This window comes from Chiloscyllium plagiosum, chromosome 1 (assembly GCF_004010195.1).
Source record: "Chiloscyllium plagiosum isolate BGI_BamShark_2017 chromosome 1, ASM401019v2, whole genome shotgun sequence".
In the NCBI taxonomy this organism is placed as follows: domain Eukaryota; kingdom Metazoa; phylum Chordata; class Chondrichthyes; order Orectolobiformes; family Hemiscylliidae; genus Chiloscyllium; species Chiloscyllium plagiosum.
This window is the reverse complement of record NC_057710.1, coordinates 59,248,678-59,265,705: the sequence shown is the minus strand read 5'-3', so window position 1 is coordinate 59,265,705 and position 17,028 is coordinate 59,248,678. Positions and strand designations below refer to the sequence as shown.

Here is a 17,028-nt window from a genome sequence, read left to right as displayed (position 1 = left end):
AACTTTCTTCATTTTTAAATTAGTTTTGTTTTATTCTTCCTCCCAAACTGGACAATTTTACATTTTCCTACTATAGACTATGTCCATCAGATCTTTGCCCAAAACTATATGGACAGGTTTTGTCCTCTTCACTAACTTGCCTACCTATCTTTACCAAATTTTCTAATGGTACAATGATATCATCTGTCCCTCTTATTACATAATGTATGTAAATTGTAAATAGTTGCAGTTCCAGCCCCTATCTCTATAGCATACTACCTGTTACATCTTGTCAACCTGAAAAAGATCCATTTATGCCCAGCCTCCTCTTGATGGTCAGCCAATATTCTATCCATGTTAATAAGCTATTGCCTACAGCATGACTTTGTCTTGTCAGCAATCTCTTTTCATGGAGTATTTCATAAATGCCTTCTAGAAATTATGTACGTTTATGCATTTCCTTCATTCAGAACACTTGTTGCTATCTCAAAGAAACACAATATATTGATCAAACGTGATTTCATCCTCAAAAATGTTGATTTTTGTATGATTACCTTATCCAAATGCTCTGCAATAACTTCTTTACCAATAGCTTTTCGCACATGCCCTGCGACACATTAAGCTAACCTGGTTTTACAGTTTCTCTATTCTGCCCCTCTCTTTGAATAAATGAGTTAATTTGTTACATAGAACAGTACAACACAGAACAGGCCACAATGTTGTGCTGACCATTGATCCTCATGTAAGGTAAACCTAATGTATGAACCTTCAAATTTCTGTGACCGTATGCATGTCCAGCAGTCTCTTAAATATCCCCAATGACCTCGCTGGCAACACATTCCATGCTCCCACAACTGTAATGAACCTGCCTCTGACATCCCCTCTATACTTTCCGCCAAACAGCTTAAAACTATGACCCCTCGTGTTAACAATTTCTGCCTTGGAAAAAGTCACTGGCTATCAACTCTATCTATGCCTCTCATTATCTTGTACACCTCAATTAGATCCCCTCTCTTCCTCCCTCCCTTTTTCGAATGAAAAAAGTCCGAGCTCAATCAACCTCTCTTTGTAAGATAAGCCCTCCATTCCAGGCAGCTCCTCCACACTGCCAAGAGTCCTATCCTTAATCCTGTACTCAGCTTTCAAATTCGACCTTCCAAAATGCATCACCTCACATTTATCCAGGTTGAACTCCATCTGCCACCTCTCAGCCCATCTCTTCATCCTGTCAATGTCCCACTGCAGCCTACAACAGTCCTCTATACTGTCAACGACACCTCCAACCTTTGCGAAGTCTGCAAACTTGCTAACCATCCTTCAATCTTCTCATCCAAGTCATTAATGAAAATTACAAAGAGTAGAGGCCCAAGAACAGAGCCCTGTGGAACACACACCACTCGCCACTGACTTCCAGGCAGAATACTTTCCTTCCACTACCACTCACTGTCTTCTGTCAACCAACCAATTCTGTATCCAGACAGCTAAGTTCCCCTGTATCCCATTCCTCCTGACCTTCTGTACGAGTCTACCATGGGGAACCTTATCAAATGCCATGCTGAAGTCCATATACACCACATCCACCACTCTATCCTCATTAACTTATCTAGTAACATTCTCAAAGAACTCAATAAAATTTGTGAGGCATGACCTGCCCCTCTCACAGCAGTGCTGACTGCATTTAATCAAGCCATGCTCTTCCAGATGGTCATAAATTCTATCCCCGAATCCTTTCTAATACCTGGCAGACGTGAGACTGACTGACTGGTCTGTAATTGCCGGGGATTTCCCTATTTCCCTTCTTGAAGAGAGGAATTACATTTGCCTCCCTCCAGTCCTCAGGTACGACTCCGGTGGAGAGTGAGAATGCAAAGATCTTTGCAAGCGGCGAAGCAATCACATTTCTCACTCCCCAAAGCAGCCGAGGACAAATCTGGTCTGGCCCTAGTGACTTGTCAATCTTAATGTTTGTCAAAATTTTCAGCACATCAGCTTCCTCAACCTCTATTCGTTCCAGCATGCTTACCTGCTCCTCAATGGTTTCATTTACTACAAAGTCCTTGTCTTTAGTAAAGACTGAAGCAAAAAACTCATCCAGGGCTACCCCTACCTCCTCAGACTCGATATGCAAGTTCCCTATGCTATCCCTGATTGGCCCTACTCTTTCTTTGATCATTCTCTCATTCCTCACATACATGTAAAATGCCTTTGGATTCTCCCTAATCCTTTCTGCCAAGCCTTTTTCGTGCCCCCTCCTGGCTCTCCTCAGACCATTTTTGAGCTCCTTCCTCGCCTGCCTGTAATCCTCTAGAGCTGAGCAAGACCCTTGCTTCCTCCACCTTATATAAGCTGCCTTCTTTCTTTTGACGAGAAGCTCCTCCGCTCTCGTCATCCAAGGTTCCTTTATCTTACCCCTTCTTGCCTGTCTCAGAGGAACACATTTATGCATCACTCGCAACAACTGTTCCTTAAAAGTCTCCATGTCTATAGTGCCCTTTCATGGAACAATTGCTCCCAGTCTATGCTTCCTAACTCACGTCTGATAGCATCATAGTTTCCTTTTCCCCAATTAAATATCCTCCCATTGTGCCTGCTTCTCTCCTTCTCCATGGCTATGTAGAATGAGTGGCAGTTGTGGTCACTATCACCAAAATGCTCTCCCACCGCAAGATCTGACACCTGCCCCGGCTCATTGCCGAGCATCAAATCCAAAATGGCCTCTCCCCTCGTCGGCCTGTCAACGTACTGAGTTAGGAAACCGTCCTGAACACACCTTACAATAACAGCTCCTTCCAAACCACCTGCTTAAAGGAGGTTCCAATCAATATTGGGAAAGTTAGTCACCCATTACAACAACCCTACTAGATTCACACTTTTCTACAATCTGCCGACCTTCCTGAATCCAGGGAATTTTGGATAATTAAACTAATGCTTCAACTATCAGGGACACTTCTATTAAGCCCCTTGGGTGAAGTCATCAGATCCAAGGCACATGTCAGCCTGCAGCTCTGACAACTTGTTCAGTGCCATTTCTCTGGTGATTGTGATTTTATAGAAATTTCTCCTCCTCTAATTGATTTATTGCTACTTCTGGAATGTCCCTCATATCTTCTAGTTAAAGCTGATTTAAAAGATTAATTCAGACAGTATTTTAAAAAGTTTTAAAAATTTTACATTGGTCCTTCAGAAAAGTTGCTTGAAGAATTATTGATGGCTTTGTTAAAACTTTAAAAAGTTAGAAAGTCTTATACCTTTTTTATTTCCAGTGAGCTTTCTCTCTACTCAACTTTTTTTTAGTTGATCTTAACCTTTTTTAACTTTGCCCAGGCTTCTGATTTTGCCATCTATGCACAATTATGACTTTTCTTAATGTGATTATACACTTAACAATAAACCTAAAGACATTAGAGCCGATAAAGGCTATTTCACTCATCAAAGCTGCTCCGTGATTCAATTGAGATCATGACTGACCTGATAATCCTCAACTCTACTTTCCTGCCTTTTTCACAGAAAGAGCAGCACAGTGGTTCAGTGGTTAGCACTGTTACCTCTCCGTGTCCGGGACTTGGGTTCAATTCCACCCTCTGGTGTCTGTGTGGAATTTGCACATTCTCCATGAGTCTGCGTGGGTTTCCTCCCACAATACAAAGATGTGCAGGTTAAGTGAATTGATCATGCTCAATTTTCCATAATGTTCAGGGCTGTGTAGGTTAGGTGTATTAGTCGGCGGTAAATGTAGAGTAATAGGGGTAGGAAATGGGTCTGGATGGGTTATTCTTTGGAGCGTCAGTGTTGCCTTGTTGGGCTACATGGCCTGTTTTCGCACTCTGGATTCTAAAACAATTGATTCCCTTACTGATTTAACAATGTCTATTTCAGCCTTGAATATAATTTCATGAGCCAACCTTAAGAGCCCTCTGCAGTAAAGAATTTAATGGATTCACAATTCTGTGAATTCCTTCTCCTCTCAGTCTTAAATGTGTGTGACCCCTTTAAAACCACAGGCATAAACTCAGATTAGACACTTGCACAGGGAAAGCAACCCAACTGCATCCACCCTGTCAGTCCTCTAAGAATCTTATGTACTTTAATAAGGTCGCCTCTCATTCTTCTGAATTCCAACGAGTACGACCTCCACTTACTTGACCTGTTCTCAAAAGGTAGTTCCTTCATAACTGGTTTCAACCTAATGAACCTTCTCTGGTTCTAGTGCCAGTAAATCTCCCCTTGGATAAGGGGCACAAAATTTCATAATATTCCAGCTGTGGTATGACTAGTGCAAAACAATATAGTTTAGCAAAACCACACTATTATGCTCCCTTTGAAATATAGACCTACATCCCATTTTCTCCCCGTCACCTACTGAATTTGATGCAAGCCTTTTCTGATTTATGCATGAGGGCTGTGCCGTCTTTCTCCATTTAAGTAATATTCAGCTCCTGTATTCTTGCTAAATTATGTAACCTCACACTTCATCACATTCATATTCCATCTGCAAGTTTTTGCCTGCTTCCTTTTATCTATATCCATCTGTAGACTTTGAGTCATCCTTACTGCTTTCCTTCCCATCTATTTTTGTCACTACAAATGTGGCATTTATTGTCATTATCCAAGTCATTGCTATAGTCTAAATAATAGTGGCCATAACCCTTATCCCAGTGGAACTTCACTAGTCACAGGTTGCCATCCTGAAAGTATTCCCATTATCCTAACTGTCTTCTATAGGTTAGGCAATGTTGTATCCATGCTAATGTGACCATCAACACCATGAGCCCTTTTCTGAGTAAGTAGTCAAACGTATCAAATGCCTTCTGGAAATTCAAATGTATTATACACCCTGCTCCCCCTCTAACTGTTCTGCTTGTTACCACCTGAAAGAATTGTGAAGCCTTGCTGACTGCTTGATCATGTTACAATGTTCGCCAACACTAACAATCTGAATGGTTTGATGACTATGCTCACTGACTAATGCAACATTGAGCCGTTTTTATTTTTAGTAAGTGATGATCCTAATTTGTGAAACTTTTTTTTGCCTGATATGCTCATTAAATTCTTCCTATCTATGTTCCTCAATTTTGTATACCTCAATCTGATCAACCTGCTGCCTTTTCTGACTTAAGGCTTAGGTTGCTTCCCTATCTAGTCTCTATAGTTGAAATGCTTCAGTCCAGAAAAATTCTGATGAATCTCCTTTTATGTCCACTTGAGCAATCATATCCTCCTTCCCGTGTGGTGACTGGAAATGCATGCAATATTCCAGCTGTGGCTTAACTAATGAATGCTTATATAACTACTCGTATAATCTTCCTGCTGTTGTATTCAGTGTCTTGACAATAAAGGAAAATTTACCAAATGCATTCTAAACACCTTTTATCCAGCTGTCCTGTTGCCTCCAAGGTTCTGAAGACATGAGCTCCATGGTCCCTCTTATCCAATGTAGTGCAGAATCCCCTATTCATTAAGCACTCCCTCTCAAAGTACATCAGATGACACCTCTGGGTTAAATTTGACTAGCTCATCTCTGCTTTGTTCCCTGCAATTTACTGCACCATTTCTTTTGTCATTTCTGAACTTAATCATGTTTAGAATTGTCAATGTATATTTCAGGCAGCAAAGGACCCAAGGGCTGATTATCTTCTCTCATTCTTTTAAACTCAAATACAGGTCCAATCTCTCATGCTGCCTGACCAGCTGTGCTTTTCTAGCACCACACTCTGACTATAATCTCCAGCACCTGCAATTCTCACTTTTTCCTAATCTCTCATCAAAGTTCGGTCGTGTGATCCAATCCTTCTAGGAACTAATCTGCTGAACGTCCTCTGCACTCAGTGCTAAGTGTGTTCTGTATCAAGAGTGTGGTGCTGGAAAAGCACAGCCAGTCAGGCAGCATCCGAGGAGCAGGAGAATTCACATTTCGGGCATAAGCCCTTCATCAGGAATGGTGCTTGGGGGCTGAGAGATAAATGGAAGGAGCTGGGGCTTGGAGGCAAGGTAGCTGAGAATGCAATAGGTACATGAAGGTGATAGTTTGGAGAGGAGGGTGGAGCGGATAGATGGGAAAGGTGATGGACAGGTCAAGAGGGTGGTACTGAGTTTGAGGCTTGGGACGGGGATAATGTGGCGGCGGGGGGGGGAAGAGAGGTGTGGAAAACAGGAAACCGGTGAATTCCAGATTAATTCCATGTGGTTGCATGATCCCAAGATGGAAGACAAGGCGTTCTTCCTCCAGGTATCGGATGGTTAGAGTTTGTTAATGGAGGAGGCCCAGGACCTGCATGTCCTTGGTAGAATGGGAGGGGGAATTAGTGTTCAGCCACGAGGTGGTGGGGTTGGGTGGTGCGGTTGTCCTGGAGGTGTTCTCTGAAACTATCTTCAAGTTGGCGTCCAGTTTCCCAATGTAGAGGGGACCACATCGGGTGCAATGGATACAGTAGGTGACATTAGTGGGGGTGCAGGTAAATTTCTGTCGGATGTGGAAGGATCCTTTGGGGCGTTGGATGGAGGTGTAGGTGCAGATTTTGCACAGACTTTGTTGTGGCAGGGGAAGGGAGGGTGCGTGCATCTGACAAGGGAATCTGAGGGAATAGTCTCTCCGGAACGTAGATAGGGGTTGGGAGGGAAATATCTCCCTGGTAGTGGGGTCTGTTTGTAGGTGGAGGATGATGTGATGTATACAGAGGTTGGTGGGGTGGAAGAGGGTTCTATCTTATGTTGGGAGGGTAGGGGTTCAAGGGCAGAGGTGCGGGCAGTGGAGGAGATGTGCTGAAGGGCATCGTTGACCACCTGAGGGGAAATTGCAATCTTTGAAGGAGGCGGCTATCTGGGATTTTCTAAAGTGGAATTGGTCATCTTGGGAACAGATGCAGCAGAGGAATTGGGAATAAGGGATGGTGTTTTGCCAGGAGGCAGGGTGACCGGAGGTGTAGTTTAGGTAGCTGTGGGAGTCAGTGGGTTTGTATTAGATGTCTGTGGTTAGTCAGTTGTTGGGGATAGAGTTGGAGAGGTCCAGGAAGGGGAGGGAGGTGTCCAAGATGGTTCAGGTGAATTTGAGGTCCGGCTGAACGGTGTTGGTGAAGTTGAACTGTTCACCCTCCTCGTAGGAGCACGAGGTAGCGCTGATATAGTCGTTGATGTAGTGGAGGAAAAGGTGGGGAATGGTGCTGGTGTAGCTGCGGAAGATGAACTGTTCCATGTATCTGAAAAAGAGGCAGGTGTAGCTGGGGCCCGTGCGAGTACCCACGGATACCCCTTTGGTTGGGAGGAAGTGGGGGGATTGGAAGGAGAAGCTGTAAAAGGTGAGCACCAGTTCAGCCAGGTGGACGAGGGTGAGAGTTGAACGGTACTGTTTGGGACGGTGTGAGAGGAAGAAACTGAAAGCTGGGAGGCCTTCATCGTAGGCGGATAGATGTGGATGTCCATGGTGAAGATAAGGCATAGAGGGCCAGGGGAATGCAAGTCTTGGAGTTGGAGGATGTGGGTGGTGTCCTGAACGTAGGTGGCGAGTTCCTGGACTAAGGGGGACAGGACAGTATCAAGTTATGCAGAGATGAGTTCAGTGGGACAGGAGCAGGCTGAGACAATGGGTCGACGGGAAGTCAGGTTTGTGGATGTTTGGTAGGAGGTAGAATTGGGCACTGTGGTTCATGGACGATGAGGTTGGAGGCTCTGCATGGGAGCCCCCCAGAGGCGATGAGGTCGTGGATGGTCTGGGAGATGATGGTTTGATGATGGGAGGTGAGGTTGTGGTTGAGGGGGCATTAGGAGGAGTGGTCTGAGTTAGCACCTGGCTTCAGCAGTTTACAGGTTGGGTAAGTATAGTCTGCCTTGGACAAGGTGACGAAACAGTCTCAAAGTTCTTTACAATCAAAACAAGACCTCTTTACTCCTGTATTCTAATTCTCTTACAATAAAGGCCAATATTGTCTTTGCCTTCCTACGCCACATTAGTTGTCAGTGATTTATGCTCAAGGAACAGCAGTGTCCCTTTTGAGAGGTTGGGAAGATTTTGATGTTCCTTTTTAAAACAAAAATACACTCCGCCTCCATTCTTCCTACCAATGTGTATAACTTCAGATTTTGTGTTATTTTCCAGCTCCCATGTTCTTGCTCACTTGCTCAGCCAGCCCATATTCCCTTGAAGCCTCTTCACACTTAGCTCACTACAAACAATTTCATTTAGTTTTGTTTTGGAAAATTGGCTGGAAGGCAAGAACATGTGAATATTTTGTAAATAATACCAGTGTTTTGTTTTCCATATTCAGACGGGGTCTACTCCTTCTAATTAATCTCTGAATAACCTTTCCATTAACTTTTCAAGACTGCTTAATTTCAGTTTAATTAGTGACTACTTTGGAAATGCTTTTAATTACTCAAATCTTGATGAGACTGCTAAAGGAATTGTATGGAATTAAGTAATAGGAATAGGTGATTTCCTTCTGCTCAGTTTGCAGCATCCTTCAAATCCTAATTTTTAATTTGATCTCCTGAAACGAGGTGACTCTCTCGTCCAGCATCGAGGGAGTGTATTTATGGAACTGTCATATTTCTTGTGTATTTCTGTCTAAATGTATTAATGTCAAGTATTGTTACTGCACAGAAGGATACCAGTTGACTGATATCCTTGCTGGCTCTTTTCATGGCAGAGTCAGCTGGATTTACTCTTTTCTGTAGTGCTGTTAATTTTTCTTCAGATAATTCTCCAGTGCCTTTTCTTTATTTTAAAAAAAACCTTGATAGTCTAATTGTCAGCTTTCATCACATTCAGTGCATTCTGAGACCAAACCTGTTATGCATTTTTTTTAGGAAGTCTTTATGGTCCCTTTGTATCTTTTGCCATAAAACAGTTTGGTGGTTTCCCAACCCAATATTTAAAGTCCTGCAACATTACTTGATGAGGAAGAGAGAGTTCTCTCTGACCATATTTTTCTCCCCTCTGTTTTGGTGAACTCATTGTTCACCATGAGACTCATGATTACTACGTTCACTTAGATCAGTGAGTGCATTTTTAAATCTTTTTGGTTTTCTTGCAATTTTTAAAACTTCCTTCCTTTACATGACCAGCATTTCCAGTTTTTATTACTCTAAAAAGAGAAGTGAATAATTGGCAAAGATCCCAAAAAGTAGTAGTTCTCCCACAGCCCAAAATGGTTGCAGCAATGATGTAATTTGGCACAACTGCTTCTCTCATTTGTGTAGACTGAATCCACTGGTTAGATGACTTGTATTTTTGTCGATGGGAATTTTATTAGGAAGTAAGTAACCTCTTTTATTAGAAAATATGCTGAAAGATGCTGTCAAAGCTTTTGGCCTTGGATTCCTCAGAACGGAATAGCAAGAGTACAAAATCTCAAAGGAATCAATGGTTTAGGTTGCATGCAGAGGGTGCTTAGTGCTGATCAAGTGAACTCTATGACCGATTTTGGCATGGATAATGCACCAGAGAGTACTTTTAACTGCCAAGCTTTTGTTTAATTTTCAAACCTGACAAATCTCTACTCTAGTTAAGGCATTGCCATTGAGAATGCACCAGGGAATGGCACTGTCCCGAGCTTTGTCTTAGTTGCAAAGTTGTACTGCATAGTCACGTTCTTTGTTTGCAGAGAACAGGGCTCTTATTGTGGACATGAGATACTTTTGGTGAGTGAACTACTTTGAACCCAAATGTAAACCAAATTAGTGACAGGCTTTCCCTGGAAGAACATTTATGAACAAGGTTGACTTGTTTGAAACCGTGTTGAAACTGTCTGCCAAGTGATCAATTTCACAACAACTCATGCTGAGATTTGAACTCATGGTCACACAGAATCCTTATCCTGTAGTATAATTAATGGTTAAGCAACTGTCATCCTGTACCTGAAGCTGGCTAGATATGTTGGAGGCATTCAAGCTGTTCAAGTTTTGATAACTCGAAGGCAGAATTGAAGAAACTAAAATTCATGTTTCACTGCAATACAATGGCCATAGTGTGCAGTAGCAATTCAGTAGGAATGTTTGCACAATTTATTTAATGAAAGCGTGAACTGTTTTAATGTTAAATGTTGACACACAAATATGACTTGTTTTATGAAGTAAAGTATTTTTTAATGTGCTGGTGGTTTGAGCTATACACAAGTCTTCTGTAATATAAACACCAGTGCTGCTGACATTGAAGTTATTTGAGTATACCGGGAAAAGTTTGGTTTGAAACTATGATTGTGAATTTCCCTTGACTTAAAGCTGATGGTTATCACTCACTTTTTGTTCAAAATGATTTGGTTTGACAGCACTACACAATCATCAACCAAAGGAAACAGTAGGACCCTCGCCATGTGGGACTTGATGTAGTTTGATAAATACAGCTGAAAATGAAATTATTGCAAAAACTAAGCATGGCTAATCCTGAGCAAAATTAACAGAAATTCCAGTGGTGATTGGCATGCTGTATTTTGAGTGGGACTAGCTTCTAGTACAGGTTTGTTTAAACTAATGCGAAGATTGCAAAAAAATCAGTGTGTTCAGCAGGGGAGATTGGCATTGAAGGCAGTCCAGAAAACCTTAGCTCGGTTGATTAAATGTGAAAAAGTTTTTTATGAAGAGATGGAGTAAGTTGGGCCTGTACTCAGACTATCTGACTTGATGGGCCTTGACGAGGTAGGCATGGAAAGGCTGCATCTCCACGAGGGGCAGCAACATCCATTGGGCTTAATCTCAAATAAGAGTTCTTACATTTAAGATAGTGATGAGGAGGCATTTCTTCTGAGGGTAATAGAACTGTGGAATTCTTGACTAAAGAGGCTGGGTCATTAGAAATATTTTAAGGTGAACAAATTTTGATCATTTTTTTAATTAAGGATTATGGGGACAAGGCTGGAAAGGGGAGTTGAAGATTACCCGATCCGTCACGATCTCCGACTGCTGGAACAGACTGGATAGGCTGGCCTTTTTTTGTTCTTGCATCTTATTTAGGTTAACCCATTCTTAATACACATTTCGTTTCAGTGTCATCAAGGTCATCCTGTAGAAAGAAATCTATATCTTTGGGAAAATTTGTCAGACATTTTGGAAACAAAGTTATATTCTTTTCTCTGACATTCCTCTTCCGTATTTGGGAAAATGTCCATTTGTACTTCCGATAAAGGTTGACCAAGAATGGTTATTGATATTGACATTGGGAACAGCATGATGCTCTCCCAAACATTAAGTTTGTAATTTGCAATATTTACCATATTATTGTTCACACTGTAGACTTGTAATTTGATTGAACACATTATTGCATCTATAATCTGAATTATGTTTATATTCTAGATGTTTATTCTATATCTATAAACCCTTCTATTAGATTCTAGTCTGGAGTCATGATCGGGTAACAATTATTCTCTATATAAACTACTGAACTTTTAAATTAGATTCTCACCTTTCCTCACCTCATGCTGTTCTCATTTCCGTTATCCCAGGAGGTTCTCCAATTTCTGTTTTTTTTTAAATAGTCCACCTGCCACGATACCACAGAACAGGTAATATTCAAAGACTAGAAATTGTTTTTTGCCTTTTATCTCTTGCAGAAAGAATTCAATCATCCATGTTTTGAGAGAAACTCATCAGCTTTCAATCTGGGTATATTTGAGACTGTTCCTTTTGCTTTTGCAAAATAGTTTAAGTAATTTTGGAAAATGCACCGTTTGACATACACATTCCGTGTAATTCGGTATCACTGTGAGGTGATGCGATGAGAATAAAAGAAATTTTCCAACTGGTCAGGTAGCATCAGTAACTAAACGGAGGAGATGAAAACTATTCAGGAAGACAGGGAGAGTGTAAGAGGAGGAGAATGAGGATTCGAGGACAGAAACAAGGATGTCATGCTGTGATTGTACAGAGCCTTGGTGAGACCACCCCTGGAGGATTGTGTGCAGTTTTGGTCACCTTATCAGAGGAAGGATGATCTGGTTACAGAAGAAATGCAACAAAGGTTGTCAAGACTGTTTCCTGGGATGAAAGGACTGACCTATGAAGAGAGATTGGGATGGTTAGGATTATATTCACTGCAGTTTAGGTCTTTTTCCTAGAATGGTGGAGTCCAAAACTAGAGGGTGTAGTTTTAAGGTGAGAAGGGAAAGATTTAAAAGGGACCCAAGAGGCAACTTCTTCACGCAGAGGGTGGTGCATGTATGGAATGAGCTGCCAGAGGAAGTGGAGGCTGGTACAATTACAACATTTTAAAAGTCATCTGGATGGATATGTGAATAGGAAGGGTTTGGAGGGATATGGGCGAAATGCTGGCAAATGGGACTAGGTCAGATTGGGATATCTGGTTAGCATGTAAGAGTTGGATTGAAGGGTCTATTTCTGTACCGTGTGACTCTGACTTCACCTAGATCTAATTTTCCTTTCACTCTAGATCATTATGTTCTTTAAGATGTTTTAGCTGAATCCATGATTGTAAGTCTCTTTTTATTCCAGGAAATTAAAAAAGAAAATGTTAACGATGAGCTGAAGCCACAGTTACTACCAGGTAACTTAAACCTTTTTCTTTTAAAAGATTTGTGCATTAAAAGCCTCGTTTCCTTTTCAAGTGTTGGACAGAAGATTAGTCAAGGGTTTTCACTGTTGGTTGTTTTTGGAAGATACGCTTCATGATTAGGCCACTGAGCCTGCTGTCATTTATGAACATCGGCTTACTTTGTTCTACCTGCCATGAGCTCTTATCCTTGATCCACTGAAAGTGAATTTACATTTGATTTTTAATATTTATCATTAGTGTTTACTGCACCCTAGTGGCAAACAATTTTTTTTAAGAACTTAAATGATCATGCCGCAGGTTTGCTCAAACAAACACTCCTGTGCTGAATTCTTCACTTGACTGCAGCAATCTATTAATGAACAATTGAAGCTAACTTTGGTTTAGCAAAAGCAAAATGTGTTATTTTGTTAACACCTTTTTAAACTAGACAAATTATATTTTCCAGCTGCAGCTGATGTGACTAAATATTTTGCAAGCTTTTTGTTTGCATCTAATAAGGACATCAAAAGCAGGAACCACAATAATATTACTGATACCCAATTTCTGGACACTTAATGTGAAAGGTCATCCTTGGGCCAATGAGTCAAAGTCAGGCGGAGGAAAAAGTGCTGGAGTACTCCGGTCTGGCAGCCTCCTGAAGAGGGAAACATTCAGACCGTTAACAGGAGCTGCTGAACTAAAGATGTTATGGGATTAATTTGAGCAGTTACTTGGGAGATGGACTGGGTATTTTCCCCTAGTAACTATTTACTTGACTGCAATGGAACCCTTTGAATTATGTTTTTTCTGAATGGATACTTTCATTGGTGAGGAGGGTCCTGATGAGGAATTACCCAGCAGAATCTTCACTTTATTTTGGGAAATTTCCTGGGAATTTGCTACATGAGGAATTCCACAAAAGTTGCCATACACAATCTGGCATTCAATTTAGGATTCAAGAACTCTGAAGGACTTTTTGTACCTGACCACTGGTGAGAGTATGGAATTTTCTTCTGCAAGGATTGATTGACATGAGTACGAAGGATGGACTTTGAGAGGAAAGTCTTCCTTCACGTGAGGGAACATAAGGTTACGATTGTAGGGTTGAAGAAGAAAAATGGGTAGAGGCTCAAGTGAAGTATAAACAGTCGTGGACTAGTTGGGTATTGGCTTGAGTATGTCTGTCTGGTTCTAGGCCCCCTCTTTCAGAAAGATTCCAAGACCTTAACAGAGTGCTGAGGGAATTTTAGATTGGATGAGGGACTGTAGTTGAACGAAGGTTGAGAGATGTGGTGGAGGGCCAAACCTGCATTCATGTTTCAAATGCCTGTTATGAATACTCTATTTGATCAGTTCTCCCTTTTTCTCCCCTCTCTGCTCTTCATTTCCCTTTCCTGTATGACAGGAGAAATTGTAATCTGCGAGGCAAACACGGTAGTGAAATTCAGTCGAGAAGATTCCTTACAAAGAGGCTTTTATGGAAAGCTCGTCTGTACCAACTTCAAGATTTCTTTTTTAAGTGCTGAGCAGTTGTTGGATGAGATGGTAAGTGTAATTTCAGAACGCTGGATGGTATTTTATTTGAGTGGTGCTGGTGCCAGTGTTCGAAATTTGAAGGGCTCATAAATTCTCTGCTTCTGGGCAGTACTTGTGTGACTGGGAAAATCAAAAGTAGAGCCAAAATTACAATGTGCAAAAGGGCTATAGTTAGTATTAAAACCTAGTCAGCAAATGATTTGGAGAAAACATTTTGGAGGGGTAGTATTAATCTTCATTTGGAAAGTTACCATTGTAACCAAGATCTGTGTTGTCATGGATTGACCAAGGTAAAGTATATGGAAAGGGACTTGGGTGGCATTGTAGTGTGGCATAGTGGCTTCATTCTTTGCTGTTCATTTCTGATTCTGCAAAGGAAAGGTCATATCTGATAACTAGTATGTTAGAAACAGGGGAAGTTACATTGCTTCACAAAGGAGGGTACAAAAATGTCCCAGAAATATTGGGGAATGCTTAGTCTAGTGAAAGGGAGGAATTGAGGAATATCAATGTTAATAGGGAAATGGTGTTGAGGAAACTGATGGGACTAAAGGTTGATGAATCCCCAGACCAGGCAATCTATGCTTCAGTACTGAAGGACCCTCTAAGTAATAGATATGTTGGTGGTCAGCTTTCAAGATTCTGGAAGACTTCCTGTTGATTTGGAGAGTAACTAATATAACCCCACTATTTTGGGTGGGGAAAGGTTCTAAGAATGATGCTAGTCTCAAAATATTAACTCTATTTCTTGCACACATGCTGCCAGACCTGCTAAGTTTCTCCATCACTTTGCTTCTATTTAAAAGTGAAGGTAAAGAGAGAAAAAAGAATTATAGGTTGGTTAACCTGATGTAAGTCATGTGGAAAATGAGAGGCTACTGTAAAATATTTAATAGCAGACGACTTGGTAAGCCAGTGACAGGATTGGACAGAGTCAGCATGAATTTATGAAAGGGAAATCCTGCTTGACAAATCCACTCCTTTTACTCCAATTATTTGATATTTAATTCCCCCAGTTAATATCTCTACTTAGTTCACCCTTAGTATCATCTCTGTGAAGAGGATGTAGATATGCTTCATTGTGATTTGGCCAAGCTGAGTAAGAGGGCAAATGCATGGCAGCTGAAGTATAATGTAGATAAATGTGAAATTATTCACTTTGGTGGCAAAAAACAGTAAGACAGATTGTTTTCCCATTCTATTGCTATTCAGAAAAGGGGAGGTATCCTTGTGCACCAGTGGCTGAAAGTAAACATGCAGGTACAGCAGGTGGTGAAGAGGCAAATGATATGTAGGCATTCAAAGGACAGAAGTTAATTACAGAAGCAGAGATCTTTTGCTGCAACTGTAAAAGGCCTTGCTGAGACCGCACCTGTAGTATTGTGTGCAGGTCTGACCTCCTTTTGCTGAAGAAGGATGTTCTGGTTATGGATGGAGTACTGCAAAGATTTACCAGACCAGATGATTGATTCTTGGGATTGCTGGTCTGACGCCTAAAAAGAGACTGGATCAGTTAGGATGGTATTCACCGGAGTTAAGAAGAATGAGAGGTGATCTCATAGAAATCTATAAAAGTCTAACGGGACTGGATAAGAGCAGGAAGGATGTTCCCAATGACTGGAAAGTTCAGAACGAGAGGTCACAATTTAATGATACAAGGGCATTTTAGGACTGACATGAGAAATTTCTTCACCCAAAAGGTGATGAACCTCTGGAATTCTGTGCCACAGAAAATGGTTGGTTCCTGGGGATGAAGGGATCAAAGTTTGGGGAGAAAGTGGGAATGGTTGGATGATCAGCAATGAGCATATTAAATGTTAGAGCAGGCTCAAATGCTGAATGGTCTACTGCTGCACATAGTACTACAAATTCAGTGACATGATTTAAGCAAGCATTTAAAATCATTATCTAGAAGCAAATGGTGTGTAGGCTAATCAGTTTGTTTAAAGTAAACATTGTTTGGCCACAGAGTCGTTTCATATCAGCAGTCTGTGGGTCTCTGTGCTCTTGTTTCTATCGCGAGGCTTGTTTGAGTTCAAGATTTGTTTTGTCTTCAGCTATGTGTGGTACTTCAGTTTTAAGTGTTCAGCTGTAACCTGCTTCATGATTGAAACAAACCTCTTCCCCATGAGAAAATTCAAGCTGACTGGCTTGTTGTTACCTAGTTGCCTCATTTCCCCCCCCCCCCCCCCCCCCCCCCCCCCCCCCCCCCCCCCCAAAATGCTGCAACTTCTGGTTCTTAAATCAATGAGCTTTCCTGTCCAATTAAATCTTTGCAGATGAATTTTTGAAAATTCATACCAACACCTTTACCACTTCATTTGTCACTTCTTTTAAGACCCAAAGATGAAGTCCATCAGACGCTCGGAACATGTCAGCCAGCAGCTCCTAATAGCTTGCTTCGTGATGCTGCCCTAGAGATTGTAATTTTACCATGTTTGTCTCCTTTTTATTTCCTGATTTAAACCTATTGTAAGACAAAGCATAAAATTTGTTCCTTTCAACTACCATTTCCCTTTGATCTACTATAAACTCTCTCCATTTATATTCTGTAGAGAGCCAATGCTCTTTATATTTCTTTTTAAACACCTATAGAAACTCTTGATGTCTGTTTTTAACATTTATAGCTAGCTTCCTCTCATTTAACTTTTTTTCTCCAGATTAATTTTTAGTCATTCTGTTATTGCTATTAATTTTATAAATGACTCTCTAGGTGGTGCAAAAAGCTTTCATGCAAAGCATCAAATGAATCCTCTGTAAGACATATTTTGTTATGACAGCAAGTGGTGTTTTAGCAATTCTTAGAATTCAAATAAAATGCATCTGCAGTTTTTAACTGTTGCGTTAATTTGATATGATCTCATAAGAATGGCTCTTACCTGTGATATTGTGGATTCAACTTTATTTAGAGATATGGCGGGTATTAATGTAAAAACCTGAAATGCCTCTTTCAACTTCTCAGGCTGTGGTTTCCTTAACTTTCTTTACCGCTTACCTTGAAGGAGTGGGAGCTGCCCTCTTCCTTTGTCTGTGCCACC

At 41.1% G+C, this 17,028-nt stretch overlaps 1 protein-coding gene across 2 annotated transcripts in view; it reads left to right on the top strand.

Annotated features, from left to right (window-relative positions):
• Window positions 1-17,028, top strand: part of mtmr12 (myotubularin related protein 12) — an 84,073-nt gene that overhangs the window by 9,852 nt on the left and 57,193 nt on the right. For both annotated transcript variants that reach the window (XM_043687449.1, XM_043687445.1), the window contains exons 2-3: window positions 12,415-12,466; window positions 13,860-13,999. In XM_043687449.1, coding sequence (XP_043543384.1) covers window positions 12,415-12,466; window positions 13,860-13,999 — 192 coding nt within the window. The remainder of the gene's footprint in view (window positions 1-12,414; window positions 12,467-13,859; window positions 14,000-17,028) is intronic.